This window comes from Cavia porcellus, unplaced genomic scaffold (assembly GCF_034190915.1).
Source record: "Cavia porcellus strain 051 isolate PalLab524CR breed Dunkin Hartley unplaced genomic scaffold, mCavPor4.1 scaffold_17, whole genome shotgun sequence".
Taxonomy (NCBI): Eukaryota; Metazoa; Chordata; class Mammalia; order Rodentia; family Caviidae; genus Cavia; species Cavia porcellus.
The window spans coordinates 11,625,785-11,649,899 of record NW_026947500.1 but is presented as its reverse complement, the minus strand read 5'-3'; the positions used below and the strand labels follow the sequence as shown (position 1 = coordinate 11,649,899).

At 39.6% G+C, this 24,115-nt stretch overlaps 1 protein-coding gene across 2 annotated transcripts in view; it reads left to right on the top strand.

The window, feature by feature from the left end:
• Window positions 1–3,108: 3,108 nt before the first annotated feature.
• Gnb4 (G protein subunit beta 4) overlaps window positions 3,109–24,115 on the top strand; it is a 48,834-nt gene continuing 27,827 nt past the window's right edge. Inside the window, exons 1-2 of one of the 2 annotated variants that reach the window (XM_063227218.1) lie at window positions 3,109–3,437; window positions 22,676–22,767. In XM_063227218.1, coding sequence (XP_063083288.1) covers window positions 22,711–22,767 — 57 coding nt within the window. In that variant the 5' untranslated portion in view covers window positions 3,109–3,437; window positions 22,676–22,710. Of the gene's footprint in view, window positions 3,438–3,637; window positions 3,877–22,675; window positions 22,768–24,115 lie in introns of those variants that run through there. The other variant, XM_003467545.5, reaches the window with a different exon arrangement.

The window sequence follows — 24,115 nt, the reverse complement described above, 5'->3', positions numbered from 1 at the left end:
TAAAGGCATGGTAAGTCTTCACATCTACAAAGGCATTCATTTTTATGTCATATTTTGACCCATTGCTTTTTCACAAGTCTTTTACATTCCTACAATCACCACGAGAAATCTGTGCTAAATACAGCAGACCTATGAAAGCTCTCAGTTCGGCCAATGAACTGTCATAATAAATACACTTTTGAATAAGGCTTTTGGTGCATACAGAATGTTTCCTTGCAGTTGAACTTTGTGTGTTTCACAGCATCTTATAGCATTTCCTCTGCTACCATTTCCGACATTGAATGGCAGTGCTGGCCTTCTGTCCAATACTTCTCACCCCTACAAGACCCTCACTGTATTTTCAGACCTAGTTCTAACCTCAGATCATTCCATTTGGTTGTGTAGCCATTTAGCAACATCTCAACTAGTCAAATATGTACTCACAGTGCTGCTTTCTTCCTCATAAGGATCAAGAAGTTTTGCATCCCCTGTGTCTGTATTAGTCTATTCATACTCCATTTCACTTTGGCTCACGTGGCCAATGTCAAAGTCATTGTCATCTCACCGTTGTCATGATCACCATCCATGTACATCACTCTTCTGTTATGAAAGCATGCAGTTTACCATAATGGATGATCTTTATCATCCATGCATGATAATGTGATGATTCATTTTGAACTCCTCCAAAACTTTCCAATCTGGTTTTCCATGTGCCATTGTACTGAATTGGGCTACTTCTATCATAAAAAATCAAAAGGAAACTTTAAACAAAATTCTGTAGTGCTGTGGGTTATTGGACCCTCTATGATGCTTGGGTAAACATAAGCAAAAACAGCTGAAGCATAAAGGTGGGTGCTAATTTCATTTTCCACTTTTGCACAAGCCTGCACTTCTTGTCATTCATCATAGCAAGCACATTAACACAAGTTTCTTCCGGTATCCCTCAAGGATAGGTACTGCTGTCTTTTATAATGCTAAAATACAAATTTAAATACAAATGTTGGCCATGTTAGAAAAGTATGGGATGGCTCTACTAGACCCTGGCTTATGCCCCAAGGTAACAGAGTATGATATGAGCACATGGCCTAGTGAGTTAAAAATCTGAATCTGGCCCCCAAACCAGAAGACCACTGGACTTAATCTTTAGGAGCAGAATTCTCACTGCAATTGTCTACACAATCAGCAGTTGTCAAACTGTTAATAGTGTTTCTCTCTTTATATGCTGATTTCATTATCACTGGGAAAATGACAGTTGCTAAATCACTTAGAGACATTTCTGTGCTCTTAGGGAATTGTTCCTGGCATTGAAATACTTTTCATCAGCTCCACTGTGAGACTTGCAGTTTAGGATTGTCTTTAACAAGTAAGTGTTCTTAAAAAAACAAAAACTTAGCACATGTAGCAAAATTGAATTATAATACTTGGAGAAATGCGTCACTTTGGATAATTAAAATTTCTCTTTTGTACTTGGACTTTATTCTAGTAATTCTTCTGGCCACATCAAATTTTTCAAAATGGCCCAAATCGCCATTTAGCCACACAACTTCAAATATCAGTAAAATTCTTGCTTGATTTTTTTTTTGCTTTGTTTTTATTTGTTTCAGAGCTATTAATCTCCCTGAATAGAGAACCTCAGCATTTCCCTCTGAGTTTTCCTATACAGGACCATCAACTTTTTTCAACACATAACATTAAATGAACCACTTGTCATAGTGTTGTACAAAGAACAAGAGAGAAAAAAAAAAATCAAAAGACAGAAAAATAGGCTTTGGAGATGGCCACCTAAAATCTCTGTCACTTCCTGCATGACGCCAGGTAAATTTCTTAATCTTACTGAGCTTTAGGTCACAATCTGTAAAATGGGGATGAAATTTATGTTGATTATTTTGAGATGTAGAACAGTATAACAAAGCAGAGAGTCTTGAACGTAACAGACGGTGCTTACCTAAAAATATCCCTTTACTTCCTCTTAAAAACCGTAATAAGAATCAGGACTTGATCACCACAGGATATAAACAGTTGCTGATGAAAACTGTGCAGATCTCTGGCACTTTGATAAGTAGAAGATTTGGCATTTGTCCTTTTTAAGGAGAAAAAGCACTCAACATTAGGGAAAGGGAAAGTTCAAGAAAAAACTGTTCATAATTTCGTCATCCTAGTACCACGACTGCTTCCATTTTTGCCATGATTTGGCTTTTATTCAAAATGGTTACATTTTCTCCACAGCCGCAATCAGGGTGTGCTTATCTTGGCGTCATCTCATTTAAGGTAGTAATAGATTTATTCCAGATGATTGTGGGACGCAGCTAAAAGGACAGGGAATGGAAGGCTGCCGGGGGTGTTTAAGTTCTCTTATGATATTGTTCAAACTTTTCCCCAGCACAGAAAATCCACAAAGAACTCCTCTGCAGTTTTTGTTACCTAGGGCTGTTTCTTTAAATTGTTTGACGTCAGAGGAGGAATGCTATAGCAACAGCCTGTCAAACTGGAATTAACTCAAAAGAAAGATGGGGGTGGGGAGAGAAAAATGCTCCCAGGCGGTTCTGACTTCAGAGGAAGCAAATTGGATGGATGCATTTATTTTATGCCATTTTCAACATAAAACACGCAGAAAAATGTGACAGTCTATTAAGATGCATGTGGTGTTAAGCTTAGGCACAGAAGAGCAATACTTGGCAGGGTTATCTGGAAGGCCTTCCGGTTTCATCAGTGACAACAGTAACTTCCAAGAATTGATCATTTAGAGGCAGGCTCTGTGCAAACATCACTGCATTTAGTGTTTCCAACCCTTGCGAGTGGCCGATATCAGTATCCTTCTTTGGCCAGCGACAAAACTTAGGCCTCCAAGCAGGAACGTGGTCACACTGCAAGTGATGGCAGAGTTGGGACTGCAGGGCAATTCGTCTGACCATTGGCTTCAGTTTCCTCTCCTACATTTAGAGGCCCAGAACGTTAAACCTAAACAGGATCTCGGGATCTTCTAGCTCATCCCCACCATCCCGCCCACCAGCAAAGTGACGCCTGTGCCCTGTCAGGAAGGAAACTGGCCACGCCACTTAGACGGGCGTCCGGGGCCGCGCTAAGAAAATGAAACTGCCCTGGAATTTCTGTTTTATCTTCTCCTTCTAGCAGGAAACGAGAGGAAAGAATAGGAAGCAGAAGCCCGCGCGCGGCGCCCCCTCCCACCCCTCGCCTTGCCCGCGCGCTCCCGGCCGGGCGCTCCCGTAGCGCCCCGCCCCCCGAGCCTCGCGCCTCGCGCCTCGCGCCACGTCCCCTCCCGGCCCCGCGGCCGCGAGTTGCAGTTGGGCGGGCGCGCTGGGTGTGGCCGGCTGCTGTGTCCTCCGTGGTGCGCTCCGCTCCGCTCTGCTCGCTCCGCACAGCGGCTCCGCGCTCGAGGGGCAGCCGAGCGCCCAGCGGACCGGGCGGCGCGCGGCCGACGTGGGCCTGAGCTCCCTCTGGTAGGTGCGGGCGCGCGAGCGGCGGCGGGGCTCGTCGGGGCGCCCGCGAGGGCACCCCCGGCAGCCCGCAGGGGGCGTGAGGCGCGGCGCGGCGGCCCTGGCTCGTCCGGACTCCGGCTGCCACCTGAGAGGGACGGGGCGGGCGCGCCGCTCGGGAGGCGAGGCGCCCACGGGCATCCGGACCGCCGCGCGCCGGGTTCCCTCCGCGCCGCAGGCCTCCGCGCCCGGGTCTCGAAGCGCGAGCTCGGCTCGCTGGAGGACGGCAGCGCCTTGGCGCTGCCCGGGAGGGCTGTGGAGTGGCAGCGCCGGGAAGCCCGTTGAAGTTCCCACCGAGGGCCGAAATGTGTCCTGTGGTCTCGGTCTTAACTTGCTGTGGAACTGATGCCATGTCCAGTGAGGGAGATAGGGGAGAAAGGGATGGATTTTGAATACTTCTCGGGTTGGTATATGAGAAAGTGCTTGACTGTCTTGTCTGCCTCGTTTTCCACTTCGGAACACAAATGATCGCCTTACACTTTGATATTTGTTGCTCTTCGGTCGGGAAACATTAAATTTCCAGAAGTTTAAAACCAGGCTTTCATTTGTTTACGGAAACAGTGCTTTATTTTGCATCTCTCTTTCTCTTCCCTTATCTCCACTCCTTCCCTTTCCCTTTCTTGTAAAAGATGCGGATATGTCTTTCTCCTTAACCACGGACAAAACAACCTTGCCTGTGAATTATTGGCACCGCACTGGGAAGTTTTTTTAAAACACTGGAAATTTAAAGTGAGTTATCCAGCAGTCAGTCCATCAGAATGTTGCAAACTCAGATTGCGACTTTCTAGAAGAGACGGTGCATACTGCTTATATAAGGTGGGGAAGGCATTTCTAGTGGTCAGATTATGTACGTTTAAAACTAAACTTTTGAGTGTTTGGTGTTGCATATTTTAATAGTTTGCAGCGTAGAACTTTTGGTTTATCACTGATTTTAGGCTCTGAAAGTTTGTGTAGGTTATTTCAGTGTTTGGTTAAAGAGCATTTAAAAATTTTTCATGTTGGATTTTGGGTTGTAGATGTATTTGAAAATGAAATAACTTAGAATATTTTGTTGAACACTGTCGGCATCCTTTTATGTGCACATAAGATTATAAAACTGATTAGTATGATTTGTGATACATTCGAGCTCTTCTCTGTAACACCCATAGATGTTATGTAAGAAGCTATTCTGAGTTGTTGGTCCTTTTTGACCTGTAGAATTGTTTTATCGGTGCTTACATTTGTCAGCACACTTTAACACATTAAAATTAAGAATTGAAATTGCTATTTTTCTACCTTCCAAATACTGCTCGAGATGGTGTCACTTCTCTCAGACACTTTATAAAAGCCGGTGGGTGTGTTATTAGTTTTATTTTAAAAAGATTTTTCTGACTAATTTAATCTGGATTTACTATAGGAATTATTACACATCTGTCACGGGCCTAGGGCAGTGCTACACTCTGGTTTTTTGCTTGTTTGTTTTTGGGGGGTTTTTTGTCTTTTTCCTTTTTTATTGGTACCAGGGATCGAACTCAGGGCAGGCACTTATGCTGCTGAGCTAAATCCCCAGCCCCAGTGCTACACTCTATATCAGAGGAGGACTAGCCTCTTCTAAAGGTGAGGAAGCCGTGCCTGAGATGCTAGGTAATTTGCCAGTGGCCACGTAGCTGTTAAGTAACTCATTTGGGGTTGAAGGCAAGATCTGTCGCTGTACTTCCCACAAGAGTGTCACAGTAACTTAGTGCCAGGGTGAGAAGAGTGTACCTCAGTTACTCATTAGCATATGCACAAATGTCCAAGGCATGTTAGGGATGTGTGCTCTTTTTGCAGCGTGATTGGTACTCTATCCGTGTTCACACCTGCCACCACCCTCTTACCTCTTCGCCTGGTTAAATGCCTTATTCAAAGTGTAAAACCTCATTTGGGCAGAATATATTTTGTTAAAATTAATAGGTGATGTTGACTTATAATTCCACAATAATAACTATTTTAATGTTCTCTAGAGGCATAGATATAACTGTAATCTGGAAGGTTATGAACAGGACGAGAGCTTTTTTGGAGTATGGGAACCCTTTGATATCCCTCAGATCAAACCAGAAAATATGTTGATAGATAATTTGCCTTGTAATTATCTTCTCTCCCTTGCCTCTTCCATTTGACAGTTTAGCTTACTAATAAACATTATGTTGTATCTCCCACCTGAAAGTACAAAATACTTTTTTGGATCCAGTGTTCCACTTCAGTGACTGCCTTATTTCTCTGTTACACCTTGAGAAAGCCTAGCTTTTTGACCAAATAAACACCTGAGATAACCAAAAGCAAATGAAATCACTGTAAGGTGTGTAGCAGGAGCTCAGGAAGCCGAGATAACAAAAGGCATGATGTACTTTTTTGTATAGTTTTGAGTTATGGAAATTTGTTTGTCTCTTATGTTCAAAAATAAAATTAACAAGATGGGGGGGCTCCAAATTTTTTTTCTTTTTGTTACTTTTTTTTTAAACTCTAAAACTAAATACAAATGAATAGCAACTAATGAACCAACTTTCATCAAATAACTTAAAGTTCCAGAAGGATTAAGAAAAAAGAATCAGTTACATTTTGAACACAGGGCTCTGACCATAATCTAAAGATAAAAAAGAGCTGAAAACCTTGAACTCTGTGATAGTGTGTTATTTGTATGGCACAAGTATACTAATTTTGAAACTATTTCATGTACATTATAGAATTGAGCATATGAATAGTTGACACTTGATAGGGTTTTGGGTTTTTTTGTTTGTTTTGTTTGTTTTATTTTTGAGGCAGGATCTTGTTGCAGACAACTAAGTTAGTTAAAAATATTATAAGCTGGGAGACAGGGATAGATCCTCAATGGAATCAGTGCATACACCAGGCAGCTGCCTGGAAGCCTCCTGCTCTGGGCCAGGCCTCAAGACAAAAGACCATACAAATGCACCCATATCCTGAGGATTGATACCCTAAATAGTTCCCATCCCTTTAGGGAAGAGTCACTGCTCCTTAGGAATGCCTGCTTTCTGCATGACTTCCCCATTTGTCCCAAATGTAATCAGTTTTACCTGAACTATTGATCTTATTGGCTAACTATAGTTATGTCCCACCTCATCCCATCTGCCTTGTGAGCTCCCGGTCTTCCCCCCACCTTGAACCCATGGTTTTACTCCTACAAGAGTCCCTAAAAATGAGAGAGTCCTTGGCATCCCGCTTGGGACCCCTTCTGTCTCTCTTCAGACAGAACCTTACTTTCTCTTAATAAATATGTTCTGCTCTTAACCTCCATTGTTCCTAAAATTCATTCTTCGATTTTAGAGAACCCGAGCTTGTACTGGACATAGTAGGTCGGAAGTTTCATTCCCCTATATCAGTCTCCCTAGGTAGTTAAGGCTGCTTTTGAACTCACTGTGTGCCCAAGCTGGCCTTGAACTCACTGTGAGCCACCTGCCTCAGTTTCCCAAATTGCTGGGATCACAGGTGCACACCTCCATCCCTGCTTGGAATAAGATTTTCACTGTGGGAGAAAAGAAAACAGGGAATGGAAGAAGGCGGCAGACTCTTGTGCTGGATTGGAACTAGTGATATGTTGGGTCAGTGTGAACTCATAATTAAAAATATGTGCATACGTCTGTGTATTTCCTACCTCTTGTCTGATAAAAGAGCTGTGACTCCAGAGTACTGTAGCAGTAAACTCAACTAATGCCCACATCTGCACCGCTGATTTTAGAGCTAGAGCAGGGAAGTGCAAGCTTAGCCTTAAACATTTCATGCCACAAAGTGAGGAAACAATTTTTTTTTAAGTGATAGGGGCATATCAAAAGGATATGGGAGCTGGACTGAAGGAGTTCTCAGTAACCAAATCTGGGGAAACTTGGCCTTAAGGAAAATGAGAATCCATATGTTTATGAGAGGCCTACGTGATCACAGATTGACTTCCAGTATCCACTTCCCTAATATCATCTGTCTCTCACTACCTTGCTCACTCATTTTTAGCCATACCATTTTTTGCTGCTAAGCCAGTCAGCTAAGTTTGTTCCTGTCTCAGGACCTTTGCATTTACTGTTTCTTCTGCTTGGAATGCTTTTTCCCTTTTAAGGAGTGGCTCATTCCCTAGTTTATTCAGCTTTACTTACGTTGTTTAAAAATAGCCTTCCCAATACTCTTTAAGTACTAAAATCATGTAATTTATGTGCTTACTGTATATCTCCTAAACAGATATGGAATAAAGTATCACAGCAATGAAAACTGGCTTGTTTTGTTAGCGACTGAATCTGTGGAGCCTAGAGTGTGCCTGGCACGTGTTTGGTATTTAGGTGTTTGTTGAATGAATGGTTGAATTCATTAATTAAATTTGCCAGTTCTTTTGCTATATTTTAGCTAAAGCTGTTTCAGCTGGACAAGACAGTTTCCAGAGACTCCTAAAGCGTTAGAGCTATTTAAAGTCTTATGGTCGCGATGCTGCCCAAGCTTCTCTGGAAGCCGATAAATTACCCACTTGGAGAGTTTCACATCCTCACCTTTTGTCTGCCCTCTGGTGGAGGTCGCACTAATAAAACAGCAAATGAATGGAATGCATAGGAAGAAAACTAACACCAGGAAACTTGGTAGGTCACAAACTGGATGCTTCAGATGATTAAACCAACTTGAATTTTAAATTTTAGGGGGCTGGGGATTTAGCTCAGCGGCACAAGCACCTGCCTTGCAAGCAGGCGGTCGTGAGTTTGATCCCTGGTACCGATAAAAATGAAAAAGACAAAAATAAATAAATAAGTAAATAAATTTTAGGTAACTCCCTTTTAATCATAATATGATTGGGGAGAATTAAAAGACGATAGGCAATAGATTTAAAGACATCCATGGTTTAGGATGAAAAAAGTAAAGGTAACACATCCAAAATGTTTTGATTACTTAAAAATGATTGTGACTTAAGTATGCATTTTCCCTTAAAATATTTTTAACATTTTTTTCCACTTTGAGTTCAGGGACCTCTTCTTCTCAAATGTGGTAATAATTTCAGCTAACTTTGGTTGGCTTTCCTTGAGTGGGTTTAGACATGCAGTGGGAGAAACCAGTGTTCAAACCCTAGGAGTTAAGGCAGTCCTGTTAATCATTATTTTCACTAGCATCTTCCTGCTTGTGTCCCATTGACGGAACGGGCACTGAAGAGTTCCCTTGGGTGCAGCAGGTAGGAACAAATAAATACCGTATGTGTCCCTCAATAGCATTTTCCCACTATGGGTTGTGGAAAAGCTTTTTCCCTCAAAATGTCTGAGATACAAATGTCATTTGATGTATTTCAAAATGGAGATTGATTTCTGAAACTTATTTGCTATTTAGTTGCTAAAATAATGCAGTTTTTCTTACTGTCTGTTTAGTAGTTAAGGCAGTATACAGTTTAAAAGTCTTTTTCCCAAGTTTAGCTTTTGTGGGGTTGGTTCTTCTACTGTATATATAGCTGACTATAGACAAAAGAAAAGCTCTCACCATCATGCTCATCATCCTGTAGATGTCTGAAAAAGGATTGGTTAGGGGTTCTCAGTGCTGGCCTCTTTGCTGGTCAGTACTTGACCTCTCACATTCTCTTCTTAATAGCTTTCCAGTATTTGGTCATGTAAGTGTACCATATTTGCTTTTATGTTGACTTCTGTTTTTAATTTTTGTCTAACAGTTGGCGTATGAATATTCTGAAACATTAAGTCTCACCAATTCAAATATGTCATGATTTTAGAAGCCTTGCTATTTCTATTCTCTATCATTTAGCTTGTCATAAGTTTTCAGAATCTGTCAATTCTGTTAGTTTCTCTAGAGCAGTCTTTGAGTTACCGTTTAAACACGTTTACCTAGGTATGAAGAGCTGGCTTCAACTGTCTGGTAAAGTGAAATTAGAAACCCAGTAATGCAGCATGAGCTGAATGAGGCTTTATTGTCTTAACTGGCGTGTCACACAGAGTGTGTATGTTACATTTAGGATAGTGAAGCCTTAGAGTGACCAGTTTTTATAAGAAGTGTTTTAGATATTATTATACTAGAATTCTGTAAGCTAGGTTATGTGTTTAAATGGTACATGGTAATTACTAAGGAAACTGACGTTTGCCAGCAGTGGGTCTGGAGTATGTACTTACATAGAAGGATCTAAAAACTGAATAGAGTATACATACAAGTCCGCAGTAGCTGTTAGCTTGTGGTTGGCTAACCAAGGGAGTCTTTTACACTTAGCCTTCCTCCTGCTTTTGTGCCAGATAATCCTCATATGTATTACAGGTCTGTGATAGGTTACTCAGAATTTAGAAATGCAGAATGCTCTGAAAAGTACAGCACCCCCTGCTTCATGAATTGTTTAAGTGGTAAAACCTAATACGACCTGAATCATGGTGTGACACAGAGTGATCTGAAGTTATCCAGTCTGTTTCTCCCTGCCTACTATTAACATGCTTGCATTTTGCTGTAGAATATTAATTCTTAATTGTATGAGGTGCTACTCCAGAATCCTGTTTGGATATTTTGCCATATATAAGGAACACATTTGTTTATTTTTGTTTTTTTGAGACAGTCTCACCGTATAGTTTAAGCTGGCATTGAATTCTGTATGTAGTCCAGGCTGGTCTTGAACTTGTAGTGACCCTCATATCTCAGCCTTCGAAATGCTGGGACTATAAGCATGTACCACCACAACTGGTGTAGCACATACTTTTAAAACCTGAAAGCTCTGAAGTTCTAAAACTTATCTGGCCTTAGGGCTTAGGGTAATGGATTGTGGACCTACCTGTATAGGTATTTATACGTTTATCTTTCCTTTTTAGGCTTAAATTCTTTGAGACCTGGTTCTGAATTACATTCATATGTAGCCCTGGTTCCTGACATATTTAGTAAATGTTTGGTGAGGGAATAAACTGGCAGAGCATAACAGCTAGGTGAAGGGAAACAGGCTACGTAGCAGTGCCTTCTTTATTTCCTGGAACACAAGACACACAAACTCTTTGCAGTTAACAAGTTGAGTTGTTTTACTTTGGAGATACTTAAAAATGCTCAAGATGGTATGTGATTGTAAAATATAAACAATGCCTTTTGCTGCTATTTGTGCACCACCAACTTCTCCTTTCCTCCCTTACCACTTGCTACATGTAGATCTAGATTTTTGGCTAACTTCTTGAAAAAAGAAATACTTTTCAAGAGTTTCCACCAGTTTGTGGAATACCTGGATTGGGGTGGGCGTTCATTTTTAAATTTCTTAAGAATGTTAATAAAAATTTGAAACGCCTTATCTGGTTCATTGCCTTTCCTGATTTCTTTGTTGTGAATTTGTTTTGAGGCAAAGCTTTCCTCAGGCTGGCCTCAGACTTGCAATTCTCTTGCCTCATCCTCCCAAGTGGTAGAATTATGGGTGTGCTCACTTCAACCAGCTTCATTATGGTTTTTAAAAATTATTTTATAAAGTATAAGAGACATAAACTGGATGGCAAAGGGAAAAGTATAGAGTGTTAGAAAATTAATAACAAATTTAAATTCTGTGATGAATGCTTTTGGAAGTGAAAATAATTTATACTCAGTTGTTTAAAGTGGCTTAAAATATTCTTTCATGCCTTCTACGAGCTTTTATGATCAATTTGAAAATTATTAGTAGCTAAGAAGGGTTTGGATTTCCTTGTCTTGTATAGATTAAAATAGCTGCTCTTTAACACAGCAGTATAATTGTACGTACTGCATAATGCCTTGCTTTGGTAAAAATTCTGTGGACATTTTAGGATGTGGAGTAAGAAGGCCATTTGAATTAATGCAGCTGTATTTTTTCCCATTTTATTTAACAAATTGGCTTGGGTACAATGGCTCATTGGTATCTTTTGATATTTGTAACTGGTACAGCTGAACTTTTACAAGAGAATTGATATTCTGCTTTCTGTTCAACTTAACAATGCTTTCACTATATGGTAGAGTTACTTAAAATGTGTTAACTGAATCAAATATTCATGTTAAAAGAGCTTAGTCAAGAAGTTACAGTAGAGGAAGGAAGCTAAGGGCCTGCCTGCGAGTCAGCCAGAGTAGGGAATGGGCAGAACCAGGAAAGAAGCTAAACCCCTGCCTGTGAGCCAGCCGGCCCGCGGGCAGGGGCCATAAGAAACACACACACACACACACAGAGAGAACTGGTTTGGAGGAACTGTATTGATTGACTTTGCAAGCCTAATGCTAGTAGTCTGAGCAATTATTTAGAGGACAACAGTATGGCGTAGAGTAACTATGGTAGATTTCCTACTGTCTTATCACTGTTGTGATTTGTTTTATCGCTCTATTTTATTCCCTTTAAAATTTAATTTTAAAAAATGTTACAGCAATTGAAAGTAAAAGTGCTGTGTATATCAAATAATTTCTGGTAAATTATTAAATTGCTTTTGCAGTTTCAATGCCACTTCAGAGATTTATTGTGACAAAAGTTCTAATCTGACCTACCCCAAAAATCACCGTTCGTGAAATCCCTTGACTATTACATTTGATTCTCTTAAGGAAGGTAGGAATAACTATATATTTCTCCTTTTTTCTTTCTTTTTTCCAAGGAGGAAATTAGCTGGCTGAGGTAGAACCCTGGAAAACATAAATTTAAGAAACAAATGAAGTGAAGGGCCCACAAAAATATAGAGAAAAGAAGTTAAGTGCAAGAATGAATGAATATGAGATCATGAAACCAAAATAATAAAATTTAGAAGGGAGGATTCTCTGGCAGATTCAGCAAATTGAATGAGAAGAGGCAAATGGCAAAGTAGTTAAGAGCCTGGGTTTCAGAATCTATATTCTTGGATTCAAATCCCAACACATCTTCTGATGTTAAGTGATTACTGAACTTGTCTAAGCTTCCATTTCTTTTTAATTTATTATTTAATTTATTATTTAAGTTCCCAATGGACTTCAGGTGCAAGAGATAAGTTAATTATAAATATACTCAATTTACTAGGCTGGATGACTTGTAGCCATTATTCCCAGCATCTGGGGCAGCAAGGTCCCTGGAGCCTAACAATTGGAGGCTAGTATGGATAACAGTGATGCAAAATACTATCTTTGAAGTCTACATATAACTTTCTTTTGTATTAATTTAAAAATTTTTATTAGTACATGTTTGCAATACATAATACTTACATTGCTCTTGGGGAACTGGTACATACATATAATACATCTTAATTCCTTTTCATCTCCTTTCCCCCCATCTCTTGCTCCTTTCTTTTTTTTTTTTTGGTACATGTTTGCAATACATAATGTTTACTTTCCTTTGTACCAGCAGTAGATACATTGTTATGACTGTATCTTGACTGCATTGTTTAGAAGGCTTTGGAACCAAGTTGTGGAAAATTTGAAAAATTTCAGAGATGTTGGGTAGAAAGTCTTAATGATACAAGCAGGGTTTGATGAATAATCCTGATAGGAGCACAGAAGACCAGAATGCTAGTAGGAATGTGGACAATTAAAGTGAGGCTTATAAGGCTTTAGTTGAGACTAAGAACTCTATGGAAACTGCATTAGAGGCTATGCATGTTTCATTTTAGCATAGAGTTTGTGTTTTGTCCACGTCTTAAGACTTTGTATGAGATTAAATTTGAAGGTGATACACTAATCTGACAGGGAATACTTCAAGGCAGCCCCGTGTTCAGGTTGCAGCATGAGTGTGCCTTGCTGTGTTTACCCAGATTTACAGTGAGAATCAGGAGCAAAACATGGGACCTTCTGATTTGAAAAATGTGCAGCTTTCCCAGAATGGAAGCACCTGTAAAGTTGAGGCCAAGGAAAAAAGATTGCTAGAAAGATTAACATTAAAAAGAAGTCAAGTACAATAAGTCCCCAACTTACATTTCATTTTAGGAGAAGGTGCATAAGTGGAATTCATTTGTCTTATACAGTACACCTGTGAAAGCTTGCAATTCTAATGTTCATGTCAAAACTATAGAATATGTGTCTTGCAGGCAACTCAGGAAATGGCCTAACTATTCATTGCAAGCTCAAGGGTGTAAAAGCATAAAACTCCTTTGAAAGACTTTGAAAGAAGAGAGCCCCAGGATACCTTGCTCATTTAGTGCCACTTAGAGGAGTGTTCCCCTCAGCTCAGCTATCAAGGCATTCAAAGGCCTCTGTCTATGCGGTTCAAGGAGGCCTGGCTGTTGCTCAGGCTGGCTGTAGACTTTGGCATCATCCACATGGTGCTGAGTTTTCAGGACTGCAGAATATAAGAGATACGGGGTTATGGAGGCTTCCACCCAGACTTCAGAGGAAGATGTGGAAGATCGGGCAGTGTACCCCTGAGAGAGTGATGCATGGAGCTATGAGTGAATCCAGAGATACAGGGGGAGTCCCCAGGAATTTGGAATGTGGAACATCTATTGAAGAAACTGTAGGCAGCAAGCATGTGGAGCCAGACCAAAAGAGAGGCCATGTAGGCTACAGCACTAAGGCCATAGAGAAAAGGCTGCCCTTTGTAGCTTACATCCCACCACCAGTTGCCCCACTGTTGGAGACTTAATGTTTGTCCTGCTGTGTTTCAGCATTGCTTTGGTCCACTTCCTTTTTATTCTCGTTTTTCACTTTTGGAATGAGAATGAGAACATTATTTGTGGACCTACAACTAAGAGTTTGCTTTCAGTCTCAGAAGAGACTTTGAACTTGGACTTTCAGGCAGTGCTAGAACTGTTGAACTTTGGCAACTTTTAGAGGTGAATTAAATGCATTTTGCATGAGATACGAACTTTTTGGGAACCATGCCTGGAATACTATGCTTTAGATCTAAAATGTCTTCCAAAAGTTTCAGATGCTGGAAGGTGGGCCCTGGTTAGGAAGAGGTAGGTCGCTGGGAGTGTGACGTAGTAGGTTATATGCTTTCCTTTCCATGCCCTTCTTCCCTTGGAGCCAACCAACCATGGACTAAACACACAGGAAACAATCAAATAAACCTCTCCTTTGAGTTGCTTATGTGGAATATGTTGTCAGAGGGAAAGCAATTGATACTTTTCCATAAATAAATTGTATCTTATTTTAATGTGCATTTCCCTGATTTGTGATGTTTAGTAACATTTCATTTACCTATTGGCCTCTGCAGATTTCACTGTGTGGTTTTCCAGTTAAGAACTTTGCACATTTTTCTATTGGATTAGTATTGTTTTTATTGTTAGTTTGAAGGAATTGGTTTTAAAATCCTAAGTGTTAAATCCTTCATTTGAATTTTACCTTGCAACTATCCTTTCCAAGTGTGAAGCTTTTTCTCTGTTTCTTAGGGGCGAAGAAGGAACTCCACATCAGAAACACACTGCACTGACTGGCTCCTGTAACTAACCTTTCCTTCTGTCCTCAGTCTTTTTATACTTAGGGATAATTGTAACAATCAGCAACAGCAGATGTGGTTGGGGTACAGTTGATCACTGAGCTTTTATGCTGGTAGGGAACGTGTGCTTTCCGCTTTTGTAGATTGGAATTGTTTGATACCTCTTTGTCTCCAGCTTCAGGACCCATGCACCAGATAGGGATCTTGGGAGAAAAATCCTACTCAATTTTCTGTTACACCTATAACAAATACAGATGGAAAAGTTTTATATTTGTTTATAATTGCTTCCTTTTTCATTAATTCAAGGAAAGTCTGGTCATTAAGAGATTATTTTTTGGATTACTCCCTTGCAGATTGGCATCTTGATTACTTTGAGCTTTATGGAAGGCTCTGAGCTGATTTATGCTGCAGCTGGTCAGCCTAACTGGGACCCAGGGGAGAGTTTCTTCAGTAGTGGGTGACTATTTGTCTTACTGATTCTCTCCTCACTTACCCATCTTAATTTTCATGTTCTCTTTTTCCCCATATTGGTTTCACAGAGTTTTAAAAAATACTTTACCATGTTCCTGATTTTCATCTTTTGTTAAACTGACTTTACAAAGGAGCTGCAGGAAAGCAACCAGTAGAAAGATGATTTTGCTTTCTATTAATTAATAGAAGTGCCCATAGAGGAATTCATGTCTCAGAATTTGAGCATGTTGCAGGCACAGTTTGAGGGAACTACTTAATAAACTATACTTGATACAAAAATATTCCCAAGAAGCCTAAATTTTTATTACACTTTAATTTTATATATATACACATCTACATACAGTTTGGCAATTTGTTTGGAACTTCATCTTCAAAATATAATTTACCGCTGGTCATGGTGGCACATGCCTAGAATCCTAGCACTCAAGGCTGAGATAAGAGAATCATTGTGAATTCAAGGCCAACCTGAACTACATAGTTGAAGCCTAGGCCAAAATACATGAGACCTTGTCTTAAAAAACAAAACAAACAAACAAACAAACATAATATACTAAGACTTCTCAAATGGGTTTCACCTAGTGCGTTTTATGGCCTCGTTTTACCCTGTTAGATTTAGCTTCTAGACTTGTGGATATAAAACTAGTGGTCAATTTAAATACCAGTTGAACTGAATCAGTGTGGTGCTGAGTATGGATGGCCCACCTAAGGAAAGTTGCCAGCATACAAAGGAGACCTGGAGAGGAAGAGTAGCATTGTGGGTTCTCCTTAGTGGTGGTATTAAATAAAGCCTTGGTTCTCCAGGAAAAGGCTATCACCCTGGCTTCCTGATACAAACTCTGCTGTTCTTATCCTCAGAGGAACTCAGAACCTGACTGTCACAGAGGATGACTGGGGTACTCTTCGGTGGTCCTTATTTTGAGCATCTCTTCCCAGCTCCAGGGCAGAACCCTCAACCTACAATCACAGATCCTTCACCCCATTAGCACAGACTTTCTAGCTTCCATTGCTGACCAAGGCCTTCCCAGCACAGAAAGAGACTTGCATGAATCATTGTCACAGGCTATGGACCTCCAGTTGAACTCATGGGGGCCATTGTCACAGGCTCTAGGTTTTCAGCAGGACATTGTTGTGGGATCCACGCCCTCAGCTGGATTCTCTAGGTCATTAGTATGTGGACAGATTTCCTGCACTTCTTGTATTTGACTCTGGGTGACTATCATAAAATAATACTATAAATTATGTGTCCTGTATATAATTGTTTTCCTTGCAACCCCTGACTACAACAGAGCTTATCTGGGAGTAGCTTGTAATCTGTGACTTTATGCTAGATTCACATTTTTTAGTACTTTATGCTAGATTCACATTTTTTAGTACTCTTAGAAAACCAACAATTGGGGCCAGAGATTTATTTAGCTCAACAGCACAAGCGCTTGCCTGGTAAATGTGAGGTTTGATTCCCCAATACCAACAACAACAACAAAAAAACCCTAACAGTTGTTACATGAGAAAAAAATTAACATACAGAATCTGTATAAAGTCTTCTCACAAGTGGCAAAGCTAATTCTTTTATTTTTTTAAGAATGAAAGGTTTGGGGCTGGGGATTTAGCTCAGCAGCATAAGCGCCTGCCTTGCAAGCAGGCAGTCGTGAGTTCGATCCCTGGTACCCATAAAAACGAAAAAGACAAAAAAAAAAAAAAAAAAAAAGAATGAAAGGTTTCACTTTTTAGCAATAGAAAGGAAAGAGGAGGGTGAATGGGGGAAGACAGCCTTGACCTTACCCTAAGAAAGTTTGCACTTCTTTGGCACAAGCATCACAAGGGGTCTGGCTTTGCAGTTTAGAAACATTTTTCAGGCTGCCTCTTGCCTTACAACTAACTGGCTGCTTCCTTCCCATCATGTCTGCTTGAACTTAGCTGAACTCTGCTAGATACAAATTAGATTGGAGAACTGAGAATCTTACTTGAAGAAATAGGTCATGTGCCCGTAAATCTAACCAGAAGCTCTTACTGAAGGACAGTAAGTGATGGTGAGATGTGTAGCCAAGAATATTTTTCTCAGTTTTATTAGTGTATGTTTGTAATACCTCATAAATACATTCAGCATGGAGAAATTGGTACATATACATATCATGATCATGATACCTACCATGATCCTGTTTACTTCCCCTCCTCTTCCCTCCCTTCTGTCTCCATCTTTTGATTCCCTTCGCATCATTCCAGAGGACCAACTCATTGTTTCATTAATTCTTTATATTGTTTTTTTGAGTCTGGATTTCATTAATTTTTAAATTTTTTTTAAAAATTCTATTGGTTTCAGATATGGGTTGTTTTTGTCTTTCTAGCATCTTGAGATACATCCTTAGGTTATTTGGGGCCTCTCTATTTTTCACAGGTGAATTTTTATAGCTTTAACCTTCTGTTTTAAAACTGTTTTCCTTGTGTCCCATATATTTTGATATGTTGTGCTTTCATTGTTTGAATCTAGGAATTTTATTTCTTTCCTGATTTCTTTTGTGATGTACCTATTATTCAATAACGTATTTAATATCCATGTGCTAGTGTAGTCTCTATTTTCTTTTGCTGTTAATTTCTAGCTTTAGTCTGCTATAATCTAGTAGTATACAAGGGATTATCTAAATTCTTTTGTATTTACTTAAGGATGCCTTGTAGCCCCAGGTATGGTTTGTTTTGGAAAAAGGACTATTTGAAAAATATGTATTTAGTTACTGCTGGGTCAAAAACTCTTAAGAGAGATTTGTTAAATCCACGTGTTTGACGGTGTAGTTTAACTACGGTAGTTCTTTGTTGATTTTTTGTTATTGTTCCTTGTCTGGTTGGTCTAATTGTGATGGGGGCTCCTACGGTTATATTGATCTGTTTATTTAGATCCCGTAGTTTTCCTTTTTCAAAGTTGAGTACACAGCCATTTGACATTGGACATGTGGTGCATAGATATTTACAATGTTGCCTCTTCCTGTTAAGTCATTTCCTTTACCAGTATAGAGTGGCCATCTTTGTCTCTTCTGATCAGTTTTGGCTTCACGTGAGCTGTGTCTAAATAAGATAGGGATGGGAGAGTAAAATCAATTAAAAATGTGTTCAGTACATGTAACAAATCCCCGCAATGAATGTAATCACTGTGTACTGCAAACATGAACTAGTAAATTAAAGAAGAAAACAAAATAGCTATTCTTGCTCCGGCTGTGGTAAAATGGAAAATCATTTTCCATCCTTTGGCTTTTAGTTTGTGTATTTCCTTTTGAATGGGGCATGTCTCTTGTAGGTAGTATATGATTGCATTTCCTTTTTTATCTAGTCTGTCAGTCTGTGTCTTTTAATTGGGGAAGCGAGATCACTGACATTAAAAGTTGTTGTTGTGGGGCTGGGGATTTAGCTCAGCGGCATAAGCGCCTGCCTTGCAACCAGGCAGTCGTGAGTTCGATCCGTGGTACCAATAAAAACTTTCAAGACAAAAAATAAAAAATAAAAAAAGTTGTTGTTGTGTTTATTGAATCATATCATGGCATTGTTTTTGAGTGCGATTCTTTCACTTTTTTCCTTTTGTTTAACTATGCTCCCAGTTAGATGTGTACTTTCCTTAGGGCTCTTTGGTGCTGGTGGCCTCCTTGTCTGTCTAAGATTCTCTTAAATATTTTCTGCAATGCTGTTTAGTTGTCATGTGTTTCTTTAGGATTTCTTTGTTGTAAAAAGTCTTCTTCATCAGTTTTGAAGGCTAAGTTTTCAGAAAGTAAAAGTCTGGGTTGATGTTTAGGGCTTGAAAACTTGCCTTTATAGTGAGCTCAAGGTCATCCTGTACTATGTAACACGACCTTTTCTCCAAAAAAACCCTTATTTTATAAAATTAAATTATTTTATAAAAATATAAAATAATTTAGCCATAATAACATAGAGTCAAATTTAGCTAAAAATTAATGGTACTCAGTAGTAATAATAATAATAATGGAGTAGCAAAAGGAAACTAAAAGAAGTAAAACTTGAAAAAGAGAAAAGGAAGATGAGAAAGGGAAGAAAAAAGTGAGGTAAAAATACTGCTAAAGAATTAAAAAGTTAACAAATGAAAGTAACAAAGGAAAGCAAAAGAATAAAAATAAAGAGCAAAAGACAGGGAAAAATGAAACGAAAACCAAAGAAAGAAAGTACAAAAATCTGTTTTGGGGCAGTTGTGGGGCTGGAATCTACCAGATGCGGGTGGCAGCAGTGAGTGACAACTGTGGCCTATTCTGTCTCCACACCTAGCGGCCTTCCAGAAGGCTCCATTTCCTGAAGGATTCCCTCCCTCCTAGCAGCCATCCTGGGTACCAGGCCTTACATATATGCACCTTGTGGACTCTTAGCCAACCATATCATTCCGAGCCTGAACCTCTAAGGCACGTGTGCATTGCACAATGCAAGATGCATTTTCTCCATCCACAAGTGTCTCCAAAGTCTTAACTGTTTCAACACTGCTTAAAAGTCCAAGTCTTGGGGCTGGGGATTTAGCTCAGCGGCATAAGCGCTTGCCTTGCAAGCAGACAGTCGTGAGTTGATCCCCGGTACCGATAAAAAAGACAAAAGACAAAAAAAAAAGTCCAAGTCTTTTCCAAGATTCAAGCAAATCAACTGTGAGCTGCTATGTTACATACTTCCAAAGTACAGTGGTGGGAGAGGTACTGGGTAAACACTCCAAAAGGTAGGAATAAGAAAAATATTAAGAAGACCAAAATTCAGCAAGACAGACACTAAATCCTAAAGCTTCTTATCTGGATCCATTGCACAGTGTGGTGGGATGAGAGCTGTGAAGGGCTTCTGCAGCTCCATGCCTTCTCACTTGCAGAGTGAGGTTGTAACCCTCACTCTGTTGGGTGGGGTCTGCATGCTGCTGGCAGATTTCCCTCATGAGCACTGCACATTGCTGGTGTTTTCCCCTTCACTGAGTCTCCACTACAGCTTTATTCCCACATCTGCATTACACATCGCCCTGCTGGGACTACAGGGACCCTGACCCAACAGCACATCTCCCAGCTACCGAAGTTTTCTTTCAAAATATGGTGAAAGCTACCTTGATCCCATGACTCTTACATTCTGCATGCCTGCAAAAAGCAGTGCATTGATGATGCCAGGGTCTACTGCCTGCATGAGCTGGGTCCATTTGAACCATGGTTGCAGCACGCCCCCTGCAAGGGAGAGACTTGGGTGTGTTAGGTGCTGATGATAAGCATTTAGTTGAAAACCAGAGGCTCTTCACAGATTATTTGCTGAATGAAAGTGGGGAACATTAAAGTAAAAAGATTACACTATTAACTCCCACACACACTGACCAGAATTAGCTTCACTAATAGTAACACAGCATTAAGTTTATTCTGCGGCACTGTAGTATGAAGTGGTGGCATCATCTAGGATTCTTGCTAAATCCATATATTGAACCTGGATATGTTCTAGCCTACAGACATTACTTCCAGTTTATACTCAGCATAGAGGATAAAGAAGTTAACCCAGTGTCAGACATTCTAAGAACAAGGGTCTTTGTCTATTAAATCAGCATCATAGAGAAAAAGAAGCCAGAAGGGCCTTGAGGAATATGAGCAAATGTATTGCTAGTTCTTAACTGAGTCTTTATTTGAAAAATCTGATGTAAGAAGACAATGATAAAAGAGTCTCTCATATGCTTCTGAAATGGTAATTCCTTCTTTTGGTTCTGAGATTTATTCTAATTTGTTATAATGAATTTTCCTTTACTTCCTAAGCTATTTCAGATCATTTTTTATTTACAGCAGACCAAAGCATCTTATGTGCTGGGCATGTAACAAAGAATAAAACTAAGAACCTGCCTCAGTGAGCTTACATTTTTATCAGGAGAAAACAAGTTCAGTAAATACACACTAAACAATGTTGACTCTTACCGTGAAAAATAAAGCAGGGCAAGTAGCCTAAAGTGGGGGAGTGGTTGGGTTCCTGTGTGCTGTCAGCAAAGACTCCTCTGAGAGGGTAGTGGTTGAGTGACATAAGGGAACAAGCAATGAACATGTCAGGGGTATGAGTAGTCCAGGTCGAGGGAAGAGTAAATCCAGAGACACCAAGCACGCAGTCATGAGTTCTATCCCCAGTGCCAAAAAAAAGAAAGAAAGGAAAACTTAATACTGAATTTCAGAACACATCAATCAGGGGGCAATAATACTTTGCAGATTGTCATCCCCAAATCATTCACCCAGAGCAAAAGACCTCAATACCAGCACAAATCTTTCTCTTCAGTGAACTTGGAGAAATCAATAGTATAACCATCTTAACTGTTTTTAATCTTTCTTTTCAGTGAATTCAGGGAAATCAGTAGTATAACTATATTACTGTTTTTAAATAGATATACATACACATACTTATGTTTCTTTTGGCTTCTCACACTAATGAGACAATATAATGTTTTCACATGTGTATCTTATTTCACTAATGAGTATGGTCTCAAGTTGCCATCCTGGATAATTTTTAAAGAATAACTGGCATAATTTGCTGATGGGTTAGATGGAGCGGGTAGGAAGAAAACAAATAAAGAGGATTCCAAGATTTTTTAGCTTAAACAGTTGGAGGATGGAAGTGCCATCTGTGTGATAAAGAAACCTTAGAAGTAGGATGGGATTCAGTTGTTTTTTCACCTTGCTTGAACAATGAACTTTGAAAAGGTTAAGCTTCAGAAATTTTTAAAAGTAAATAAGATTGGCAACTGTGGGAATCAGTTTTGAAGTAATAAGTTTGAGGTACATATACATACATCCAACTGGAGATGTTTATTGCTTCCCATTGAACTATTGTAAAGTATTTCTCACCGGACATTTATATAGTTCTGATTCCTGTAATCTAGTCTTACACACTCAGCTCAAGATTTTGCTTCCATCTTCTGCTTGCTATCAACCTAAAATTAATGACAAAACCAAAATTCCAAAATAAAGGGTTTTTCCTAGAATAGTACATTTGTGTGCTTTGGGGGACCATCAGTACATCAAGAAAAGGTTAGAGCAGGGAAATTTTTAAGGAAAAAAGGGGCAAGCTCATGTAGGTTGTTTTGAAACTAGGACTTGTAGGAGTAGTATTTAGCTGATTGGGCAAGGCAGCTGTTACTGGGCAAGTTTCCTTGCACATGTGGCTCATCTGAAATACCGTGGTTTTGAGGAATTCCTAAGATGATTCCTTTATGAGCATCTGTGGACTCTTTCATGGCCTGTGTCTCCATTTTGCAAGAGTTTGACATAAGTGACTTGATTTTTGGTACTGACAATATCCATCCACATTCCTCAAAAAACCTTTCTCTGAATAATCTAGATCTGTATTTCTTATTCACTTAAGTTCCAGTAACAATTGACTATTTGAGTTTTAGAAGAAATGTTTGTTATACGTCAGTATTTCGTACGTAGACTAAGATGCAAATGGAATACTGAATCTCTCTGTCTCTCCTTTCTAACAGTTGCTCTCCGGTAATTCCTGAATTAAATTGAAAGGATGAGTGAACTAGAACAACTGAGGCAGGAAGCGGAGCAGCTGCGGAATCAGATCCAGGTGAGAACATTTTCATTTCTTTCAAAAGTTTAATGCTTTTTGTCTAGTATAAGGCTAAAATGGTCAGTATGTTTTTAACATGTCTAAAAATCATTCCCAAGAAGTACCAGCACAAATGGCTTCTGTGTTCCTGAGAAGTTAATAATGTATCTGCAACCCCAGATGAAAGACAAACATAATACTGTTCTTATTCAAACACCTAGAATCATAGATTTTTGGAAAATACAACAAGGCAGATATTATCACATGTAGTAGGACAATATTAATCTCTAAAATATTGGATTGCAGCATCATTAAAAATAAGAGGCAGAATTAAGATGTCTGATATCTTAATTTTGGAAACGAATTCAGAACAGTAAAAAGGATGTAAAACAAATACTTAGACCAGGCATGGTGGTGCATGCATGTAATTCCAGCACTTGGGAGGGTGAGGCAGGAGGACTTCTGTAAATTCCAGGTCAGCCTGGGCTGCATAGTGAGTTCAAGGCCAATTTGTAATACATAGTGAGACTGTCTCAAAAAAGAAAGGAGGAGGGGCAAAGCAAAGCTCTAGCTTTATTTTATTATATATTTATTTGGTGGGTTATTTTTTCTTTTTTTCTTGGAGATAGGTACTCACTATATAGTTCAGGCTGACCTTGAACTCGTTTTGTAGCCCAGGCTGGCCTCAAAACACTTTGCGATCCTAATGCCTCAGCCCCCTGAGTGCTGGAATTACAGGTGTGCATCACTATGCCTGGCCAGATACTATAGCTTTATCAAAATTAAGATACTCTTAGAACTTTAAACCCTAATAGGAGGAGGAACAGATGTCAAATGCAACAGTATAACCCATGAGGACAACTGGGAAAGAAGGTGCCTGCAGCAGCTATCTGTCTAATAGGAGCAGGGCGCACCCTCTGAAAGGAACAACTCCAACAATCCCTTCTTTGGAACAGTGGGAAAGATGCTTGCTTGTACTTGGTTGACTCCAAGGGATATCAAGAAAAGCAGAGCAAAGAATGAAAGGACATAGGAAAGGCCCTTGGTAAGCAGGTGGAGGAAAGAGTGAATTATGAATCATCTAGCAGCTGCCTGCTGCTTTTTGTACAAAAGAGTAAAAACTTAAATGACTTTCTGATGTAAACAACTTTTGCAGTAGCTGTTTCAGAAAAGCTTAACAGATTTACAAGTAAAAAATAAAATCTATGTAGATATATGACAAGAAAAAAAGAAAGAGGTAAAAGAAGGGATGGCTGCAACACATGAGAAAAATGTTGCTTTGCGAGTATAGTGAGGTCCTAATGAGCACGGGTTGACAGGAATTCAAGGAATTTAATGATTTCATCATGAATAATGACTCTGGGTT